Source organism: Oncorhynchus keta, chromosome 17 (assembly GCF_023373465.1).
Source record: "Oncorhynchus keta strain PuntledgeMale-10-30-2019 chromosome 17, Oket_V2, whole genome shotgun sequence".
In the NCBI taxonomy this organism is placed as follows: Eukaryota; Metazoa; Chordata; class Actinopteri; order Salmoniformes; family Salmonidae; genus Oncorhynchus; species Oncorhynchus keta.
In genome coordinates this window covers 30,844,615-30,868,464 of record NC_068437.1, presented here as the reverse complement: position 1 = coordinate 30,868,464, position 23,850 = coordinate 30,844,615, and the positions used below count along the sequence as shown (strand labels likewise).

The window sequence follows — 23,850 nt, the reverse complement described above, 5'->3', positions numbered from 1 at the left end:
CATTTATTGGGATAGTGTGGCAAATCTAGTGTTGGAAAATCTGAGCAAAGTACTTTACCGGTATACAAATTGTATGGAACCTCTAGGTACTGGAAGATTCTATAGAAAATCAGCTAGTGTAAGCTCTGCTGCAGATGGATGCACTGGTACTATTTTCATGGAGCAAAGTGTCAACCAAGATTTGAACACTCACCATTTCATCTGCCTCTTACAATACCTGCTTCCTTAAAGAGGTAGGTGTGTGCAATACAACAGAGTTGAGACACCATGCTCAGACTTCTTCCGAATCCTTCTCAGTATGATCACATCTCCCATAGGCAAGTATACCAAACTATACCAGGACGTTCTGTTTATTGCCTGTAAGATGACAGAATGGATTTAATGTCCTTGTAACTGATTCTATCACTGATTAGAAGTACAAAACAGCAATATGAACAGAGGGAGTCCAATTTGATAATGCATTCCTTTAGATCCATCAATTTGATAGTGCTCTTGTTAAACTGGCAAGAAAATAAAAATCTATTTGATTTATTTGTTTTTTGGGGGTGGATACAAAAAGTGAAAGTAAAAAAGCAACCCTTATGTTCACTCTTTCCAGGCATCTGTTACAGCTTTAAACTACAACTAAGCTTTTAAACTGTACACAAAGTGAATGGACAAACAAAAACGCTATATCACTACCCATCGCTTTAAAAAAAAAAACTCTTACACATACTTGTCGAGAACAAGCACCCTTTAAAAAGAGCCCTGGAGGCAACGGACACCCGAGTCTCCTAAAGATTCTAAATGAATCAACAGAATCGGATAATCATAATCTATTCTTAAACCCAGAAGCTGCCTGCCTCTTCAGTCAAACATAACAGATTACAACAGACAAAAGGCAAATGGATTTTTACTTAGTTCTTTTTAGGGATTTTTTTGTTTTTGTTGATAGTGCGTCCATTGTGTGATGACCTGCCCCTAAGGCTTCTGTCGGTCTGAGGCAGGTGTACATACACCTCAACCCAGTTAATTGTATATATATATATATATATATATATATACGTGTATACATTTGACACACTCTAGGATGGTTTTCTATGAGTCTAAAAAAAACTCGGCCGAGCTCTGTGGTTCCGGTCTGCATTGCAGGGGAGAGGAAAGGTATTATGAGGTTGCACCCGGTGTGGGATTGACATTCTGTGTGGAGAGCTGAGGAGCGACCTCGATGATTCGTGGTTTGTCGATGATGCGGGCGGTGCGGTTGCCCTTCTCCACAATGCCGATGATCCAGGCCTGGTGGCCCTCGCCGTATTTAGGAGATTTGATCTCAGCACAGAAACGAGCTGCCTGCTCCCTGGGAAGACAGATCAACAGACCCCCTATAGATAGAGACAGAGATGGCTGATGAGTATGTGTGTGAAAGAGGTGAGAGAACCTAGACAGACAACAGGCCAACAAAAACACATGCACGGCCAGAGACACAAACATTCACACATACCTGATGTCTCGGGGCAGGTGCCGTGCATGAGTCCGAACATGTTCCCGCAGGCCTTGGACACAGCGGCCATCTTGGCGAGCACAGGGAGGTTGTGAATGACGAATGAGACCTCGCTACGCTGTTGCCGTGCCAATGTCTGGGCGTGGCCCAGAATCCCGAAGCCAGTGATGTCAGTGGCGGCGTGAGCGTTGAAGGTGTGCATCAGACCTGCAGCTGGAGAGATAAAAACAACAAATACATCAATATTCACATTACATTCATCCAAACAATGGTAGAAGTTAGACAGGAGAGAAGGGGGAGAACAACTTGAGGACAGGTACTTGTTCTGTTGAGGTGTGTGTACCTGTCCTGTTGAGCCGGGCCATGTTCATCATAGCTTCCTGATAGGCCAGCTCTACATCCTCCTGAGTCACCACCAGCTTGATCTTATTCCACTTGTCCGGCTGAGGGACAGACATATACACACGATTTTAGACCACTTTTGAGGCACGGCAATGACTGATAAAGCGCTGATTGGGTCCAGCTGTCCCTCCCATTGATATTTTTTGAGGGATACAGACATCTCGTTCATTACATTGACATTTTGGTGTTTAAGTTATAATACAGTAAATCAAAGGAGAGGTTTGTGTATTGAGACTTACAATGTCCAGCCACTGGTGTACCGCCACAGCCACCTGAGTCCCAAGAGGTTTGGTGAGAATCAACACATCTCCTGGCACTGCGTTGTCTGGCCTGGAAGACAGAAGACATCACATCATCACCATAGCTATCATTACTATCACAACACAGCTCAAATGATCAAAGCAATTAGAGTTTAGAGGCTCAGAGAGAGATCTGAATAATAGTGAAATCCCCAAAAGAGTGAAAGACAGGAGGGCAGCTGTCTGTGAGGAGAGGGTTCTTACATGATGAACTCATTGGGTTGACAGACCGTGGTGGCCACCCCACCCAGGACCACCCAGGGGTTAAGAACCGTCTGTCCCCCCGTAACAGACGTGCCTGCTTCCTCCGACGCATCTTTGAACCCCTGGATGATCAGAGGCATCACCTTGTCCCGCTCCTGACAGGGACTCAGAGACAGGGGAGGGACTATTTAGTGGCTGGGTGCATATATATATATATATATATATATATATATATATGTGTGTGTGTATATGTGTGTGGCCATGCACCTTTTCTGACAGTTTGTTACTGATCCCCAGCAGCATCAACATGTTGTCACATTCCGTCACTCCCATTGCGTACAGGTCACTTAGAACATTGGCACACGCAATTCGCCCCTATAGACACAGACAGGAATAAAGAAGGCATTATTGACATGATTTACTGTAGATTTGAATGAAGATAACACATACTCTGCTCAAGGTGAAAGAAACGACCCCAGTCCAAAGCTCTCAGTAACTACTCAATCTATACGATACTCACAGGACCTAAAGCATGTAAGGTATGCCTGAAAACATTAACACAAAGAGGGGTAGAGAATGAGAACCTACCATCATATAGGGGTCGTCCACTATGGGGTAGATGTAGTCTGTCGTCTGGACTAGAGAAAGGCCCCCATGCCTGAGGGGGATGACACAGGTGTCCATACCAATGCCTGCAAAGAACAGTTATTATTAAAACTGTATCTGTATAAAAGTTATCTGAAAAATGGATGTGAATAAAGTGTGTGTGTGTTCATACCAAGTCTGGGCATGACGGCTCCAAGGAACTGTTCATCCTCCTGATAGTGGTTCTCCTGCAGGGCTTCGAGAAGCTTCTGTAGCACATCCTGGGGCACCTATGGAATAACAAGCAGATTACCTCCGAACTACAATTCAAGCTTAATCATCATCCTAATGTGTTGCATTTGTAGTGCTTTTCTCAAACTCACCAAACTTTACATTGTATAGTTATGAAAATAAAGTAAATGTCTGCTCATTGCTCCCAAACATGACTTACTGTTGACGCTAGAGACACAGCAAGGAAACTTTTGAAAGCAGCAAAGACTAAGTGGCCAATAACATTCTATTCACTGCCATTATACCAGTAGACGGTCTTCGATGTACCCTAATAACTCTGTTCACAGCGCCAGGGGTGTAGAGAAACCCACCTTGCAGCCCGTTCCTTTGAGCTCAGTGAAGCGTGTGAGTCTGAAGCTCTTGTCTAGCTCGTAGCTCTCTGGGTTAAACGACTCTCTGACAGACATGGCTGGAGACACTTTGGGACCTCAGTCAATAACCTGAGGACAGAAGATAGGGAGAAGGGGAGAGAGGGATGAGAAACATGGCTGGAGTAACACTGGACAGTGTTACTGACTACATCTCTTCTCTGTTCAACCAATTAGCATCCAGGTTCAGGATACAGCAAAAAAGGAGAGAAGGACCGAGGGATGAGTAAAGGAAAGAGGTTGTGAAACTTGAAATATTCTGTTTTGGTGTAACTACTACTAAACTGAAAAGGCATAGTGGATGCTTATGCAGACATTTGATGAGAACAATTTTGTACCTCAAAGTGCTATTAATGAAGATTAGGTTATATCTCAAAAATGTCCAAAGTAAGTAAAAATACAAAAAACAAATCTAACTAAAAATAGCTGTGCATGTATGTACAGTGCCTTGCAAAAATATTCACCCCCCTTGGCGTTTTTTCCTATTTTGTTGCATTACAACCTGTCATTTTAATGGATTTTTATTTGGATTTCATGTAATGGACATACAGAAAATAGTTCAAATTGGTGAAGTGAAATTAAACAAATAACTTGTTTCAAAAAAAAAGAAAAAAAGAAAGAGAAATGCATGCATTTGCATTCACCCCCTTTGCTATTAAGCCCCTAAATAAGACCTGGTGCAACCAATTACCTTCAGAAGTCACATCGTAAGTTAAACAAAGTCCACCTGTGTGCAATCTAAGTCTCTCATGATCTCAGTATATATATATACACCTGTTCTGAAAGGCCCCAGAGTCTGCAACACCAAGCAAGCACCACTATGAAGACCAAGGAGCTCTCCAAACAGATCAAGGACAAAGTTGTGGAGAGTACAGATCAGGGTTGAGTTATAAAAAAAATATCTGAAACTGAACATCCCACGGAGCACCATTAAATCCATTGTTCAAAAATTGAAAGAAAATGGCACCACAACAAACCTGCCAAGAGAGGGCCACCCACCAAAACTCACAGACCAGGCAAGGAGGGCATTAATCAGAGGCAACAAAGAGACCAAAGATAACCTTGACGGAGCTGCAAAGCTCCACAGCGGAGATTGGAGTATCTGTCCATAGGACCACTTTAAGCCGTACACTCCACAGAGCTGGGCTTTACGGAAGAGTGGCCAGAAAAAAATAAGCAAACATGTTTGGTGTTCACCAAAAGGCATGTGGGAGACTCCCCAAACATATGGAAGACAGTCCTCTGGTCAGATGAGACTAAAATGTTGCTTTTTGGCCATCAAGGAAAACACTATGTCTGGCGCAAACCCAACACCTCTCATCACCCCGAGAACAACATCCCCACAGTGAAGCATGGTGGTGGCAGCACAATTTTTTCTTTCCCCCATCGGCAGGGACTGGGAATCTGGCCAGAATGATGGATGGCACTAAATACAAGGAAATTCTTGAAGGAAACCTGTTTGTCTTCCAGAGATTTTAGACTGGGACGGAGGTTCACCTTCCAGAAGGACAATGACCCTAAGCATACTACTAAAGCAACACTCGAGTGGTTTAAAGGGAAACATTTAAATGTCTTGGAATGGCCTAGTCAAAGCCCAGACTTCAATCCAATTGAGAATCTGTGGTATGACTTAAAAGATTGCTGTACACCAGCAGAACCCATCCAACTTGAAGAATGGGCAAAAATCCCAGTGGCTAGATGTGCCAAGCTTATAGAGACATACCCCAAGAAACTTGCAGATGTAGTTTGCTGCTAAAGATGGCTCTACAAAGTATTGACTTTGGAGGTGTGAATAGTTATGCATGCTCAAGTTTTCAGTTTTCCATTTGTTTAACAAAAAATATGTTGCATCTTCAATGTGTTAGGCATGTTGTGTAAATAAAATGATACAAAACCCCCAAAAAAATCAATTTTAATTCCAGGTTGTATGGCAACAAAATAGGAAAAATGCCATGGGGGATGAATACTTTCGCAAGCCACTATCTTTAAAGCTGAATCAGTTGATCAATGGCTTGAACTTGTTGCAAAATCCAATAAATCATAAATTAATCACTCAAAAAAAAGGGAAAAGTTAATTTCTTAGATCAAATTAAATTGTATTTGTCAAATGCGCCAAATAGAAGTTGTAGACATTACAGTGAAATGCTTACTTACAAGCTCTTTACCAACGATGCAGTTAAATAAGCCATATACAAGGATTACCAATACCATATCAATGTGCAGGGATACATGGTAATTAAGGTAGATATGTACATGTAGACAGGGGTAAAGTGAATAGGCATCGGATAGATTGAAACTAGCAGCAGCGTATGCGTGTACATATGTGATAATGTGTGCGTTAGATTTTTTATATGCGGGATAAGTCCATCCCACAGATTGTTCCTAAGATCATCTAAGAAACGAGAGCTAGTATTTGATTGTTCTAGTGAGCACATGTGTGGTTTTCTGAGATAATCAATTAACATCCCATCATGCTTTGGGCCATGTGTAAAAATGCCCAGTTGCCCATTATTTTGGCTACCACGGCAAGAAGAGGTCTCAGTCACTTTGAAAGAGAGGTCTCAAAGTAGCATAGGGGGTTTAAAGGTTGTGTCTCAGTCACCAGATCTAAACACAATTGAACACTTATGGGAGATTCTAGAGCGGTACCAGAGACAGCGTTTTACGCCACCATCAACAAGACACCAAAGTATGGAATTTTTCTAGGAAGAAAGGTGTCGCATCCCTCCAACAGAGTTTCAGACACTTGTAGAATCTATGCCAAGGTGCATTGAAGCTGTTCTAGTGGCTCGAGGTGGCGCAACACCCTATTAAGACACTATGTTGGTGTTTTCTTTATTTTGGCATTTACCTGTAGTTTTGGCCAAATTCACAAGTCTTCCATTTATATCCTTTAACATAAACACCTGTTTACAGTGACAAAGTACAGCCGAGAAAACACAGACTAAACGTGGTTTCACATTGAGCTGTTTTCCTCTAGTTCTGCAGAGTATAAAAACTGTGATTTTGTTGACCACACAACCAGAGACCAGTTTCCATTTATTTATTCACATATTTGATTCACTTTGCTGTGACATATTAAAAGCAATGATTTATATATAAACCTTGATTTGCTGATTCTATGTATTGGCCAATAAGAGGCTTTGAAGCCACAAGTTAGCCATATTGGCACTCGCCAGAAGAAGCAGTCCCTCCATAGGAATGAATGGAATTCTACAGTATTTCAATTAAATGTTTCAGGGACAAAATGACATGTATTTAAGTATTTTGTTGTTGTAGTGCAGACAGTAACATTGAAACTTTCAAAAAAGGTAGCTGTAAATGACAAATGTTTTTGTATATGTTTGTTTATTTTATGTTTAGCACACATTAAACTATGCATGAAGGTCTCTAATAGAATAAACAAATCTAGACATTAATACATGCATTTCTATAGCTTGCAAAATACACATTTTTTTTTTTTTTACTTTGGGGGAGTGCCAAGATGGTGGATTCAAAACAGCGCCTCCTGTCAGTCATCTAGAATATAACATTGATGAGAAGCGTGGACGTTGGACATAGAATCAGACCTAACTAGTCGATCTGGTCTCGGGCAATTTCATGGCTAAATAAAACAAAAATAGAATACATTAAATATTAAACACAATCCCAGGCGTCACTGTGTGATCCTGTATTTTATCATGGCTCCGGATAAATTGTTGCGCTTGGGGTCCTACTCAGTTTGGCTTCTGAAACAGTGCGAGGAGGATATGAAGTTGGGCTGGTGTGCACCGGCTCAAATTAAATCATGCACCAGACATTTTCAGCCAAATCAAATTCGGTAGTCAAAAGTTACCAATATTAATCAATTAGCTAACTATAGACATTAAAATAATCTGTTATCAATAATTGTGTGAGTTTTTCCTGTCTTGCAGCTGCATGCTTGTAGCCTGCCAGAGAGCTAACATTGGCTAAGTAATAGCCTGTTTGCTAATCAATGAGTTTAGCTAGCTGATGTGCTAACTATTAATCAAGTGGGACATCATTTGTGACTAATCGAGCTTCATACAATAGTTCAAATGCGGATAAAACAAAACTGTATTATTAACAATTTAAATTAGCGAATCCAGAACGAAAAATAGCAGTTTATGTTTCGAAGTAACCGGGAAAGCAGTGCATAAAAATGTCGGCGGTGGAAAAAATTAACCCCTTCCTGTACAGCGCCATGCGAGACGTGCTACAACAGACTTTGTAACAATAAAATAACGCCATACATGCAATTTGCACACAGTTTGTAATTATATGCTGCATTACATATATGTAAAATACCCCCCCTTTGCATTTATAGGGCTGAACCAGAGTTATATTCGTATAACATTTCCCCTTTAATTGCTCTCACCAGTTTATCCTTACCGGTTTTGCTTTAGCGGCGGGTCTCCAGAAACAAGAGAAGGGACAGTACCAGAATGCATTTGGAGTAAATCGGGTGTCCTTGAAGATAGCCTGACGAAAAATCTATTAACTTTTATTTTTTGTTTTACAACAGAATATATTTCATTTTATCGCGTTGGGAAATGCATAAAATAAATAGATGTACATGCATCAGATAATATCACAAGGTGAGGACCGTCATCACAACGGGGGAAATCTTGAGGTAAAAGCACGAGATCACAAAGGGTCCTTCGCAAGGAGTCTGGCGCCTTTAACTCCCCTTTAAAGAACCGCAGAGTCTGGCAATAAAAAGTCAACAATGGATTGTACCTTTAATTTAGTCTTCCCTCCAATATGATAGAGATCAGTATGCAATCACAAATGTTCTAATCAAGTTTATAGCGCTTACAATAGAAACAGTGCATGCATAATGTTATATGATTGTACATTCATTGTGAAATTAACTCTGAATTCCAGGTTATATGTACAGTATCCGTTTTTATAAAATGTGCGGTTTTAACCATGTGGAAAGAGACTGATCATTTTCCTTTTAAATTAATGCCTGAATTAAAGGTTTGCATTAGCCGACTTGCTAAATGTAATTCCAATCAGCTCATACAATTATTCACCTTATATGTCAGGACTAAGACACTGATACAATGAAGGGGTACCATAGCATTGATGCATCTGATAATAACTGGATAGACCTGACATGACATACTGGTCTCATAGACTAGACGTAACATAGTAAACGTAAATCCGGGATGTTCAAATTGGTATATGTTATGTGAGACGTAGAAGTCCGTCACTGGCCGCGGGCAGTATTTGGTTCGTTAATGCACACACATATTCCTCACTCCTCCCTGCGCCATTATAAGATAAGTTAACAATGTGGGTCGACACACAAATTAACTTCTGTCTTGGTGCATGCATTTCACACTTGTCAATGTTCATATTTGAGAAATACAATACTTATTTTATTATTATACTTATCAATGTTGTGGATGAGCGCATTGTTTGTTTGTTCTGTTCCTCTCTCTCCTTCTCTGTAGCTTCCGGGTATGCTGGAAAAGGACCCGAGCTAAGGGAATTGGGTTGGCTTTATAGTGCCTGTCCCAAATGGCTCATTAATGCATATGGGCATATTGAAAGATATTGTCAGTAGTGATGTAATGTTGTAAATGTTATGTTGTGATATTGTTTAAAACCGTGTTGCAATGTATATCCTTTAGTATGTTTAGTTCATGGAAAATGTAGGTTTGTATTGTTAATTGATTAATTAACCAGGGTTAATTGTTCTTTCAGTCATGAAAAGGTTATTTTGGATTGAGCTGTGGATGGGGCAGCATTGTTTTTAAGCTGTCCCATAAGGTAGACGTTGATGGCAGTACTGTTGTTTTTTGTTCCGGAATTCACTTGTAAATAAACACCTTTGCACAGAAGAACTTTTGCGGTTCCACCATCTTTTTATTTTGATAGAGGTTAGGTTATCCAGTTTAGCCTTCTGGCCTACTCCACGTGACATATGGTGGCAGCGGTGGGATGGCGTACCGCAAATCAGTGAATTCCAACAAGAGGGGTAAAGGAATGCGTACAGGATTGCGTTCTCAGCAACAGCATCAACTGTCAGAAAAGGTACCTGAAGTTGAACCGGGGTGGAATACCATGGAATCGTCTGGTGAAGAAGAGGTCAAGTATGAGAAACTAGGAGCCCGACCGCGGGGCCAAAGACAACCAGAACTGGGTGAGCTGCTGACTGAAGGAGCAGTTGGGGGACCAGAACCACACCCAACCATGGTAACCCTTTTTCAGCAACTTTTCACCTGCCTTGAGAGGAGGGACGAAGACCTCAAGCAGGAGTTACGTGGCCTACGCCAATCTATCCTCACAGCTCCCCACCAGGCGGAACTCGTCAGTGAGAGCCCAAGATTGGGTCTTCCAACACCAGGACGACAAAGGCTCGATGCAGCAGGGACTTCAACTCCACAGCAGGCACCCCAAGCAGTAATGAGGCCAGCACCAGGAGACCAGTCCAGCAGTGTTAACGTCCATCTTCCAGCATGCCTGAGGAAGGAGCCAAAGATGCCCTCATACCAGCAGGGGGAGGACATTGAAACCTACCTGCTGAGGTTTGAGCGCATGGCTAAGACGTGGCAGTGGCCTGAGGTAGAGTGGGCCTGCAGGCTTGTCCCATTGCTCACGGGCAAGGCCTTAGAGGCTTACACAGCAATGGATGAGGGGCTGTCCAATGTCTACAAGGGCTTGAAGGAAGCGCTGCTGGTGAAGTTTGACATCTCACCGGAAACCTACCGTCAACGCTTCAGAGCTGCATCAACGCCATCGGGTGAGTCGCCGACAGAGACGTACCACCGCCTCAAGGGTCTCTACCGACGATGGGTTCGACCGGGGAGAAGACACAGGACGAAATCGGTGGAGGTCATCATCCTCGAGCAACTTCTACAAGTTCTACCACACGACATTCGAACCTGGGTCCGAGAGCACGAGCCCAAGGACGGGCTTATGGCGGCCAAGCTTGCACTGCAGTATCTTAATGCACGTAAAGGGGGCCCACCACAACCTGCAGCACCCGCTCTAAGGAGTCTCAGAGACACAAGGGACATCAGAAACGCCAGAGATGGTGGAGGTAACTCTGGGGGTTATGTGTCTGGGAGGGAGGTAAGGGATCATGCAGTTCGCTCTGATGGGAGGGGTCTGACCTGTTTTTACTGCCGGCAGCAGGGGCACAAAGCTTCAATGTGTCCGCTACGTAAATCCAAGCTCTCAGGTTACTGTTATGTACCCAGAGAGGGGGATGGTGTTCAGAATAGACAGACTCGGGAAGGGTCATGCTTGGTACCTGTAAAAGTGAATGGTAAAAGTCTTACTGCAATGATTGACACCGGCAGTTCCCTGTCATTGATCAGAAAAGGTAATGTACCTGTTAATGACATTAATTATGAGACACTGATCCAATGTGTCCATGGTGACCAGTCACAGCAGCCCACAGCTGAGCTCACAGTTGAGATTCAGGGTCAGAAATACCTCCTCAAAGTTGGGGTAATGGAGAAGCTACCTTTTGAGATGATTTTGGGGAGGGATGTGCCTGTACTCTCTGATCTGTTGGGAAGTGTGGGGGGTCAGCTATATGAGCAGTCAGTTTGCCAGTCTGATGTTCAGATGGCATGTTCAGTTGTCACTCGTGCCCAGGCGTCACTCGTGCCCAGGCCAAAGCTGGTTTACAACCTATGCCTGACTTGTGTGATAGTCTGTGCGAGGGGGGAACCAAAGGGCCCAGAAAGTCACGACGCCAGCGGCGTCTAGAGAAGTATGTGGAAACCCCTGTACCTGTTGCTGATGTGTCTGGGTTAGAGGTGCAATGGGATGTTCCACAAAATTTTGCTACACTGCAGAAGTCTGACGCAACCTTGAAATGTTTGTTTGACAAGGCCTTAGCTGGGGACAGTCAATCTTCATGTGGGGGGATTTACACAGTAGACAACCACATACTCTACCTTGGGTCAGAGGCAGATAGCAGGAAGTTGGTGGTGCCATCTACATGTAGACCACTTGTTCTCAACCTTGCACATACAGTTCCATGGGCAGGCCATCTAGGGCAACATAAGACCTATCTTAGGCTAGGCTCCCGTTTCTTTTGGCCCTCCATGTATACTGATGTACAAAAATACTGCAAATCATGCCCCACGTGCCAGAAAACCAGTGCTGTCCGTAGGTCTGAACGGGCTCCTCTATGTTCACTGCCTGTTATCTCTACCCCATTCAAGAGAATTGCAATGGACATTGTTGGACCCTTGGAGAAGAGTAGTGCAGGTTACAAGTATATATTGGTGATCTGTGACTATGCCACCCGGTTCCCAGAAGCCTTCCCACTCCGTTCCATAACCACTCCAAAAATAATCAGTGCTCTTGTTCAGCTCTTCTCTCGTGTAGGAATCCCAGATGAAATCCTGACGGACCAAGGGACAAACTTCACCTCGCGACTGATGGTTCAACTCCACCGACAGCTGGGCAATAAAGGCTTGAGGACTACTCCCTACCATCCCCAAACGGATGGGCTCGTAGAGAGATTCAATCAAACGCTCAAGAACATGCTGAGGAAGTTTGTGGCTGACACTGGTAAAGACTGGGATAAGTGGTTACCCTTTCTGCTTTTTGCTTACAGGGAGGTGCCTCAGGCATCGACAGGTTTCTCGCCATTCGAACTCCTCTATGGATGGCCAGTGCAAGGACCACTGGACCTGCTGAAGAAGTGCTGGGAAGGTTCCCCAGTAGCTACCTCAGGACAGGGGATTGTCCAGTATGTCCTCCAGATGCGAGACAGGTTGGAACGGTACCGAGAGGAAGCGAGAGCAAGCCTTCAGAAGGCCCAGAAGAGAGGCTATGACCAGCACGCTCGCCACATAGAGTTTGAGCCAGGACAGAAAGTCCTGCTCCTCCTTCCCTCGTCTACCAGCAAGCTCCTTGCGCAATGGCAAGGACCGTACCTAATCGGGAGGAAGATGGGCCCAGTGACCTACGAGGTGCTGCACCCGGACAAGGGTAAGAAGAAGCAAACCTACCATGTGAACCTTCTCAAGGCCTGGGAGGAGAGAGAGGAACTCTCCAAAGGAAAGTCCTTTCTGGTCCGCAGAGTAGAAGAGGATGAGTCGGATGGGGTCACAGAGGCATGGAAAGAACGAGCAGAAGTCATACTGGCTCACCTGGAAGAAGACATGCAAGATGAGCTGAAGCAGCTGTTTGGCAAGTATCCGGCCCTCTTCAGTCAGAGACCAGGAAGAACCAAAGTCCTAGAACACGTCATTCGTTTGAAACCTGGCCAGAACCCTGTCCGCCAGCATCCTTACCGTGTGCCTGAGAGGCTGGTGGTAGCCCTCAAGGAAGAGGTCCACACCATGATAGAGATGGATGTTGTCGAGCCATCTTCAAGTGAATGGAGCAGCCCTATTGTCATTGTCCCAAAGAAGGATGGCTCTTTGCGCGTCTGCATGGACTTCCGTAAGGTGAATGCCATCTCCCAGTTTGATGCCTTACCCCATGCCCCGCATTGACGACTTACTGGAGAGAATAGGTAGAGCTCATTACATCACCACATTGGATCTCTGCAAAGGGTACTGGCAGGTGCCCCTGGATGAACAATCCAAGGCCTACACTGCATTCCGGACGCCAATGGGCCTGTTCCAGTTCAAGGTCATGCCGTTTGGCCTTCATGGGGCCCCTGCGACTTTCCAGAGGCTGATGGACAAGGTCCTCCAGGACTGACGATTACTGTGCTGCTTACTTGGACGACGTGGTGATCTACAGCCACTCCTGGGAGGAGCACATACAGCATCTTAGCAGAGTCCTGGGGAAGATCCATGAAGCAGGCCTCACGCTTAACCTCCTGAAGTGTGAGTGGGCGAAACAGGAGACAAGGTACCTGGGTTACCAGCTGGGTAAGGGTGAAGTTCGGCCTCAGGTGGAGAAAGTGGAGTCCATCAGGAATAGCCCTCAACCCAGAACCAAGACACAGGTGAAGTCCTTCCTAGGTCTGGCAGGGTGGTACCGGAGATTCATTCCACAGTTTTCGACCATCCTCTGACCAACCTCACTTCGAAGGGGGCCAGCAACCCTGTGAAGTGGACTGAGGAGTGTGAGGAAGCCTTCATGACACTGAAAAAACGACTGTGCTCATTCCCTGTTCTCCAGACCCCTGATTTTCAGAAGAGATTTCTCGTGCAGGTGGACGCTTCGGCTGTAGGAATTGAGCTGTACTGGCCCAAGGGGAGCCAAGAGAAGAGCTTCCTGTGCTGTACCTGAGTCGGAAGCTGTTGCCCAGGGAAACCAGGTATTCTACAATCGAAAAGGAGTGCCTGGCTATAAAGTGGGCCCTAGATAGCCTCCGTTACTACCTTCTTGGGAGGGAATTTGACCTGCACACGGACCACAGAGCACTGACCTGGATCCAGACCATGAACAACCGGAATTCTCGTGTGACCAGGTGGTATCTGGAGCTCCAGCCCTTCAGGTTCTGTGTCCGTCACAAGGCAGGAAAAGAGAACGTTACTGCAGACTACCTATCAAGGCTCCCGTACATGGTCGCTTCAGGAGAGGAGGAAGGTAATGTGACGTAGAAGTCCGTCACTGGCCGCGGGCAGTATTTGGTTCGTTAACGCACACACATATTCCTCACTCCTCCCTGCGCCATTATAAGATAAGTTAACAATGTGGGTCGACACACAAATTAACTTCTGTCTTGGTGCATGCATTTCACACTTGTTAATGTTCATATTTGAGAAATACAATACTTATTATTATACTTATCAATGTTGTGGATGAGCGCATTGTTTGTTTGTTCTGTTCCTCTCTCTCCTTCTCTGTAGCTTCCGGGTATGCTGGAAAAGGACCCGAGCTAAGGGAATTGGGTTGGCTTTATAGTGCCTGTCCCAAATGGCTCATTAATGCATATTGAAAGATATTGTCAGTAGTGATGTAATGTTGTAAATGTTATGTTGTGATATTGTTTAAAACCGTGTTGCAATGTATATCCTTTAGTATGTTTAGTTCATGGAAAATGTAGGTTTGTATTGTTAATTGATTAATTAACCAGGGTTAATTGTTCTGAGGGGAGGGGCTAGCCCTACAAAAGGAGCCTCTCTTTCAGTCATGAAAAGGTTATTTTGGATTGAGCTGTGGATGGGGCAGCATTGTTTTTAAGCTGTCCCATAAGGTAGACGTTGATGGCAGTACTGTTGTTTTTTGTTCCGGAATTCACTTGTAAATAAACACCTTTGCACAGAAGAACTTTTGCGGTTCCGCCATCTTTTTATTTTGATAGAGGTTAGGTTATCCAGTTTAGCCTTCTGGCCTACTCTACGTGACATTGTTTGGTGTGGTTACATAAGGAAGCATGTTACTTAATGAGGTACAAACAAAAGGACAGTGGTTGGCCGGGTTGGATGGGTAGGCATATAATGTGAACGTCTAGCCAACCCAAAGGTTGTGTTCGAATCTCATCACAGAAGACTTTAGCATATTGAGCTAATTAGCAACTTTGCAACTACTTACCATGTTAGCTAACCCTAACCCTTTAACTGAACTCCTAAGCCTTAGCTCGCTAACTTTAGTGTTAGCCACCTCTAGCTAACGTTAGCCATAACAAATTGGAATTCGTATCATATTGTACATTTAGTAAATTTGTAACTTCCTACATTTGCAAATTTGTAACATGTCGTTCCAATTACAAATTTGTTCAAATAAAATAAAATATTATTTGTCACATACACATGGTTAGCAGATGTTAATGCGAGTGTAGCGAAATGCTTGTGCTTCGAGTTCCTACAATGCAGTAATAACCAACAAGTAATCTAGCTAACAATTCCAAAACTACTATCTTATACACACAAGTGTAAAGGGATAAAGAATATGTACATAAATATATATGGATGAGTGATGGTACAGAGCGGCATAGGCAAGATGCAGTAGATGGTATCGAGTACAGTATATACATATTTACATTTACATTTAAGTATATACAGTATATACATATGAGATGAGTATGTAAACAAAGTGGCATAGTTTAAAGTGGCTAGTGAGACATGTATTACATAAAGATGCAGTAGATGATATAGAGTACAGTATATACGTATACATATGAGATAAATAATGTAGGGTATGTAAACATTATATTAAGTAGCATTGTTTAAAGTGGCTAGTGATATATTTTACATCAATTCCCATTATTAAAGTGTCTGGAGTTGTGTTGGCAGCAGCCACTCAATGTTAGTGGTGGCTGTTTAACAGTCTGATGGCCTTGAGATAGAAGCTGTTTTTCAGTCTCTCGGTCCCAGCTTTGATGCACCTGTACTGACCTCGCCTTCTGGATGATAGCGGGGTGAACAGGCAGTGGCTTGGGTGGTTGTTGTCCTTGATGATCTGTATGGCCTTCCTGTGACATCGGGTGGTGTAGGTGTCCTGGAGGGCAGGTAGTTTGCCCCCGGTGATGCGTTGTGTAGACCTCACTACCCTCTGGAGAGCCTTACGGTTGTGGGCGGAGCAGTTGCCGTACCAGGCGGTGATACAGCCCGACAGGATGCTCTCGATTGTGCATCTGTAGAAGTTTGTGAGTGCTTTTGGTGACAAGCCAAATTTCTTCAGCCTCCTGAGGTTGAAGAGGCGCTGCTGCGCCTTCTTCACGATGCTGTCTGTGTGGGTGGACCAATTCAGTTTGTCTGTGATGTGTACGCCGAGGAACTTAAAACTTACTACCCTCTCCACTACTGTTCCATCGATGTGGATAGGGGGGTGTTCCCTCTGCTATTTCCTGAAGTCCACAATCATCTCCTTAGTTTTGTTGACGTTGAGTGTGAGGTTATTTTCCTGACACCACACTCCGAGGGCCCTCACCTCCTCCCTGTAGGCCGTCTCGTCGTTGTTGGTAATCAAGCCTACCACTGTTGTGTCGTCCGCAAACTTGATGATTGAGTTGGAGGCGTGCGTGGCCACGCAATCGTGGGTGAACAGGGAGTACAGGAGAGGGCTCAGAACGCACTCTTGTGGGGCCCCAGTGTTGAGGATCAGCGGAGTGGAGATGTTGTTACCTACCCTCACCACCTGGGGGCGGCCCGTCAGGAAGTCCAGTACCCAGTTGCACAGGGCGGAGTCGAGACCCAGGGTCTCGAGCTTGATGACGAGTTTGGAGGGCACTATGGTGTTAAATGCTGAGCTGTACTCGATGAACAGCATTCACACATAGGTATTCCTCTTGTACAGATGGGTTAGGGCAGTGTGGTTGCGATTGCATCGTCTGTGGACCTATTGGGGTGGTAAGCAAATTGGAGTGGGTCTAGGGTGTCAGGTAGGGTGGAGGTGATATGGTCCTTGACTAGTCTCTCAAAGCACTTCATGATGACGGAAGTGAGTGCTACGGGGCGGTAGTCGTTTAGCTCAGTTACCTTAGCTTTCTTGGGAACAGGAACAATGGTGGCCCTCTTGAAGCATGTGGGAACAGCAGACTGGGATAGGGATTGATGAATATGTCCGTAAACACACCAGCCAGCTGGTCTGCGCATGCTCTGAGGGCGCGGCTGGGGATGCTGTCTGGGCCTGCAGCCTTGCGAGGGTTAACACGTTTAAATGTTTTACTCACCTCGGCTGCAGTGAAGGACAGTCCGCATATTTTGGTTGCGGGCCGTGTCAGTGGCACTGTATTGTCCTCAAAGTGGGCGAAAAAGTTATTTAGTCTGCCTGGGAGCAAGGCATCCTGGTCCGTGATTGGGCTGGTTTTCTTTTTGTAATCCGTGATTGACTGTAGACCCTGCCACATACCTCTTGTGAGTTACATATCGTACAAATGTAATTCATAACATTTTGTAATGAAACAAGCAGGGAGCAGGTCTCAAACCCTCAACCTTCTGGTCCAAAATCCAGTGTGCCATCGACTGTGCCCTAAAAGCATGCTCAAGTGGCAGAGTCGATATTCGCGCTTATAAACCCAGGATCATTACACAACTCCCTCCTTTCAAAGTGCGCGTCCTCGTGCTAGCTTATGTCGTGGAGGCTCGTTACAAAATATAACACTTACAAGAACTTGTGAATTCAATATAGGCTTTTAATACAAACATATCAGAAGCCTAGATGGTCCGAGGAACACACACTTTTCCAGAGCACTGGCTCTGTTTTTATACACATACAACATATGAGTCCATCCCACATGCAAATGAAGTTACTTCCCTCAGTCCATCTGCCACCATTATATCCCAATCTGTGCATCCTGCTTGTTCACGCCCAATAACGCCCATATCTGCTTTCAGTCAAGTTATAATGGTGACAGGACCTCATCATGTCCCAAAAATAATACATGCCCATCTTATCCTATGGGCCCCTTAAGTTTAGCTTGGTGTGTTCTTTGGTATGTCTGTCCTTATTAGGACTAGTAAACTATGTGTCTCTTCTCTTCATGTCCTAAAAATATATGCCCTATGTCTACAGTCCATCCGTTGGTCATTTGGCTGACCCCCTCCTTTGTGTGTCCCTCTGACCTTGATATGTCCAGCTGTCCTATGCTCTCATGGCCTTACTTTGGTTTCCTGTCCGATACAATAGACAATGCATTTTACCAGAATGGCAAATTCACTCTAAGTGTATCTTTCTCTTGTGGTACAGTATTATGTTTCTCCCTATATGTACATCTTGCTCCCACACTTACAACTCAACATCTTATAGGAACATGCTCAATGGCCAAGCACAAGCACGTTCATGGATGCAAGGTCACTTCTGACACCAATATAATGAAACCCAGGGTCGTTAGAATATTGTTTGACTTACATTCGTAACATATCATGTGAAATGGATGATGGGCATCCACAAATTAATACATACCATACGAAATGTAACATATATTGTAGCAAATTTGTGTGGGAAGCTCCAACCGGAACTCGAACCCGGGTCCAGTGATTGTCAAACCAATGCTTTATCCATTATGCCAAGAGTCCCAAACCTCTTGATGAAGTCTCTAGGTGTTGTGTAAGGTCACTACATAATCCCCCTTCCTCTGGGAGAGTGTGTCCCCATGCTTCTATATACTAAGTCCCTAACATGGACACGCCTTTCCAATGGCCCCACGGCCACCATCCCACTTTTGACATCACTGTAGATAATGTTTGGGGTTGCTCCAACCGGTGATTCGAACCTGGTCCTGCGACTGTCTAGCCAACACCGTAACTGTTACGCCAAGAGGTATGAACTTCTTGACGCAGTCACTAGGTGTTGTGTTAAGGTCGCTACAATAGTATACTAAATGGAGTGTCTTGGATTTACATACAGAATAATACGACATGCTCTGAGACCACATTGAATATGAGGGTTAAACCACGAGAACATAAACTATAATTTACAGTAGACAATTCCTAATTTCAAAATGTTTTCCCCTGTGAATAGTAAAGGGGAGAAGGCTTCCCAGCTGAAAAGTTATTTGCTGTGAAGAAACAGAATCATTAGATAATTTATTCAGGTATTGTCCGCATGTAGCTTGTTTCTGGTCACAGGTTCAGGAATAGCAAAAAAAAATCTAAACATGAATTTAAATGAACCCTACAAATAGCAGTGGTGGGTGATTTGGAAAGCCATAGTCAATCAATCAATCAATCAAGTAATGCTCTTAGGAAAAATGTTAATCTTTAACGTACTATGTGATTAGAGAAGTTCATGATTAATGTTTTTTATCTTTATTTTACTAGGCAAGTCAGTTAAGAACAAATTCTTATTTTCAATGACGGGTGTTCATTCTGCCTGTTCAGGGGCAGAACGACAGATTTTGTACCGTGTCAGCTCGGGGGTTTGAACTTGCAACCTTCCAGTTACTAGTCCAACACTCTAACCACTAGGCTACCCTGCCGCCACAGCACAGTAAAGAAATATAAGTAAAGTAATATATGGCGTGTGGAAATCAAAAGGGGGTGATCAATAGGTGAGATGGGCTGAGAGTAGCAGAGGGCTGGGTTTAAAAATCTCATGATGGTAATATTTATTACCGGTCGTGACACTGCTGTCACGGCAACGGAAGGAGGGTGGGGAGATGGCGGAAAAGGAAATAAGGAAGAAAGAGGAGGATATTCTGAATAAACATGGAGTGGGGGATTACAGAGGCCTTCTGAAAGATCTGGTGAAGAATATGATGGACAAGAAAAAAGGAGAGATATGGATTATGCTTTGAGTGAATATGGAACGCAGGATCGCTCAGAACTTTTGGAAGAGCTTGAGGGGGAAATGGAACCTGATGAGAGTGAAGATGAATTAAATGTGGTGGCAGGTGCAGTGGTGACTGCTGAGAAGAAGTTGAGTGTAGAGGGAAGTAGTCATGTGAGGAAGGTGGGTGTCAAGTGTAAAAACAGCAATACCTGCTCCAGTAGTTCGGAGATGGAACTTGTTGAGAGTGAGGGTGAAGTACCTGCGGCGAGCACCACCAAATTCAGGACTTTTCCCAAGAATGATAATGATGATTTTACCACAGTGGGAGTGAGATTTGTAGAGAGAATGGATCCTTGTTTTACAGAGTTGACAAAAATAGCATTTGTCAACCTAATTCAAATGTAAGTGCATTCAAGACCCCTTGACTTTTTCCACATTTTGTCACGTTACAGCCTTATTCTAAAATGGATTAAATAGTTTTGTTCCCCTCATCAATCTACACACAATACCCCATAATAACAAATCCTAAACAGGTTTTACATGTTTTAGCTCATTTATTTTAAAACATTTAAAAAACAGAAATATCACAGTATTCAGACTCTTTACTCAGTACTTTGTTGAAGCACCTTTTGCAGTGATTACAGCCTTAAGTATTCTTGGGTATGACACTACAACCTTGGCACACCAGGTTTTGTGGAGTTTCTCCCATTCTTCTCTGCAGATCCTCTCAAGCTCTGACATATTGTAATGGGGAGTGTCACTGCACAGCTATTTCCAGGTCTCTCCTGCATTGTCTTGGCTGTGGGCTTAAGGTCGTTGTCCTGTTTGAAGGTGAACCTTTGCCCCAGTTTGAGGTCCTGAGCGCTCGGCAGCAGGTTTTCATCAAGGATCTTTCTGTACTTTGCTCCATTCATCTTTCCCTTGATACTGACTAGTCTCCCAGTCCCTGCCGCTGAAAAATATCCCCACAGCATGATGCTGCCACCACGATGCTTCACCGTAAGGATGGTGCCAGGTTTCCTCCAGACGTGAATCTTGGAATTCAAGCCAATGAGTTCAATCTTGGTTTCATAACACCAGATCATCTTGTTTCTTATGGTCTGAGAGTTCTTTAGGTGCCTTTTGGCAAACTCTAAGTGTTATGGCTTCCGTCTAGCTACTCTGATTGGTGGAGTGGTGCAGAGATGGTTGTCCTTCTGGAAGGTTTTCCCATCTCCACAGAGGAACTCTGGAGCTCTGTCAGAGTGACCATTGGGTTCTAGGTCACCTTCCTGACTAAGGCCCTTCTCCCCCGATTGCTCAGTTTGGCCCGGTGGCCAGCTCTCGGAAGAGTCTTGGTGGTTACAAACTTCTTCCATTTAAGAATGATGGAGGCCACTGTGTTCTTAGGGAACTTCAATGCTGCAGAAATGTTTTGGTACCCTTCCCCAGATCTGTGCCTCGACACAATCCTGTCTTGGAGCTCTACAGATAATGGGCCGATGACTCCTTGCTGTCCCCAGTCCACCTGGGCATGCTGCTGCTCCAGTTTCAAATGTTCTGATAGCGGCTATGGAACCCTGACCTGTTTACTGGACGTGCTACCTTGTCCCGGACCTGCTGTTTTGGACTCTCTCTCTACCGCACCTGCTGTCTCTAACTCTGAATAATTGGCTATGAAAAGCCACCTGACATTTTCTCCCGAGGTGCTGACCTGTTGCACCCTCTACAACCACTGTGATTATTATTATCTGATCCTGCTGGTCATCTATGAATGTTTGAACATCTTGGCCATGTTCTGTTATAATCTCCACCTGGACCAGCCAGAAGAGGACTGGCTTGGTTCCTCTTTAGATTTATTCCTAGGTTCTGGCCTTTCTAGGGAGTTTTTCCTAGCCACTGTGCTTCCACATCTGCATTGTTTGGGGTTTTAGGCTGGGTTTCTGTACAGCACCTTGTGACATCGGCTGAAATAAAATACATTTGATTCAATTCCTTCGACCCCATGGCTTGATTTTGTTCTCTGACATGCACTGTCAACTGTGGGACCTTATATAGACAGGTGTGTGCCTTTACAAATCATGTACAATCAATTGAATTTACCACAGGTGGACTCCAATTAAGTTTTAGAAAAATCTAAAGGATGATCAATGGAAACAGGATGCACCTCTACAACTATATGTAAATAGTTGTTATTATTTTTACAATGTAGCTACTTCATCGTTCACATATAAGAATAACAATCCAGTTAAGCCTATGTCTTCCAAAGACTGCCATTACTTCAAATTTCCCACCCTTAGTCCTTTTTTTAAATGTATTTATTTTTCTATTTTATTTTTATTAACAACAAATCAATACAGGAAGTACATGTGGGAACACAAGTATATATGTATAATATACAATGGACAATTGGGCTAGGGGGTTCAATATCACCTTACACAAGGACCTTAAGGGACATACATACACTTATTATTCTAACAGCTTTTTTGTTAGTGTAAGATCTTAGTGTAAGATCTTCATAAATGTGTTCAATTATAAATCTACTGATGTCTACAGTTTTCTTATATGAATACAATGCCAAAAAAGATGCAACACTGTTTCTGGGTGGTCATTACAAAAGGAGCCATTTGAGTTGATGTTTTCCTTAAACTTCTTCATATAGTGGTTGGCAGGATAATATTTATGAATAACTTTAAAGGAAACTTCCTTAATTTTTTAACAAGTAGGTATGTGTGTGGCAACATCCAAACTTTTTTCCAACATATATTATCAATAAATCCATTCCAATAAGGCATGACATGAGGTAGATAGATACAAACCTAGTTTCAGCAGGATGTTGTATCTGTCAGAGTCTAGGTGATGTGGGTAAGGCGGAGTCAGGCGCAGGACACAGAGATGAGTAATAATAGTAACTTTACTCAAAAATAATCTTCCAACAAGGAGAACGAAAATCCAGAATCACATAAACGAGACAACAGACAACAATAAACACGCACAAAACCATGATGGCTCCAGAGGGTTAAATAGGGAAATAATAAAATAAAATAAGTAATTAAACGAAATATAATTAATATAATATAATTAATTAATATAATATATTAATTAATATAATATATTAATTAAATAATTAAACAAAATAAATACTAACGTAATGGGAACCAGGTGTGTACAATACAGACAAAACAAATGGAGAAAGAAATGTAGATTGGTGGAGGCTAGAAAGCTGGTGATGTCGACTGCCGAACGCCGCCCAAACAAGGAGAGGCACCAACTTCGATGGAAGTCGTGACAGTATCGCTCTGTTGTTGAATGGACCAAAAGAGAAACAAATCTTTCCTACTGATGAGTCAACAGGGTCAACAGAAGGTAGGCTCTGAGGGTCAGGTCTTGACACGTTCCTGAATAATAAAGCAACACCTGAGGGAATGGCATCTAAAACAATTGCAAAATATTTAGGTGTTACAGGGACCTTGTAATGTGATAAGAATTCCTTATAACTGAGTAAAATACCCTCTGCATTTACCAGTTGGCTCACCAATAGGATATTATTTTGGAACCAATATTCTAAAAACAAAGAAGTATTTTTATACAATATATCCCGATTATTCCATATATAATATCTGTGTGGAGAAAAATGATGCTTATAAATGAAGGACCATGACAAGAAAACCTGCCGATGAAAAGTAAAAAGTTTCACTGGAACTTCAATATTATAATTGTAAACCAATATGAAGTTAAGGCCACCAAAAGTAGAGAAGACATGATGAGGAATAAAATTCCACATAGAAGTGGGTCTTCTTAGGAATTGTTTTATCCAATTGATCTTAAAAGTATTATTTGAGGTAGTAAAGTCCAGAAAAATTCAGCCCACAATTCTCATAAGTGTTCATTACAACAGTTGTCCTAATGTAATGGGTATGGTTTCTCCACAGAAAGTTGAAAAGCATCTGGTCTATCTCCTTGCTTATTTTACTGTCAAATGTGTCATATGTTAGTCTAGAGATACCTTCAGCCTTGGTTATTAGGACACTTCCTTTAAAAGTCCCTAAGTAGCCATTGATTTAGCTTCTTCTGTTTTTAAAAAAATAATAGGGTTAAAATTTAGTAAGCCTCTATACTTCTGATCCTTTGTAATGGTTCTGCCTAAATA

At 43.3% G+C, this 23,850-nt stretch overlaps 1 protein-coding gene across 4 annotated transcripts; it reads right to left on the bottom strand.

Annotated features, from left to right (window-relative positions):
- Positions 1–334: 334 nt before the first annotated feature.
- LOC118395706 (selenide, water dikinase 1-like) lies at positions 335–14,409 on the bottom strand. Of its 4 annotated transcripts, none has more exons than XM_052465885.1 (10): positions 14,359–14,409; positions 3,573–3,702; positions 3,164–3,260; positions 2,974–3,077; positions 2,653–2,760; positions 2,386–2,540; positions 2,122–2,212; positions 1,824–1,923; positions 1,481–1,693; positions 335–1,361 (listed from the first exon to the last, which is right to left on the bottom strand). In XM_052465885.1, the coding sequence occupies exons 2-10, from the start codon at positions 3,666–3,668 to the stop codon at positions 1,147–1,149; spliced, it is 1,179 nt and encodes a 392-aa protein (XP_052321845.1). In that variant the 5' UTR covers positions 3,669–3,702; positions 14,359–14,409; the 3' UTR covers positions 335–1,146. The 4 variants fall into 4 exon arrangements, with proteins under 4 accessions (XP_052321845.1, XP_052321846.1, XP_035645450.1 ...); XM_052465886.1 differs by lacking the exon at positions 14,359–14,409 and adding an exon at positions 9,034–9,080; XM_035789557.2 differs by lacking the exon at positions 14,359–14,409 and adding an exon at positions 8,008–8,298 and having other exon boundaries at positions 3,573–3,701.
- Between the last annotated feature and the right edge of the window lie 9,441 nt (positions 14,410–23,850).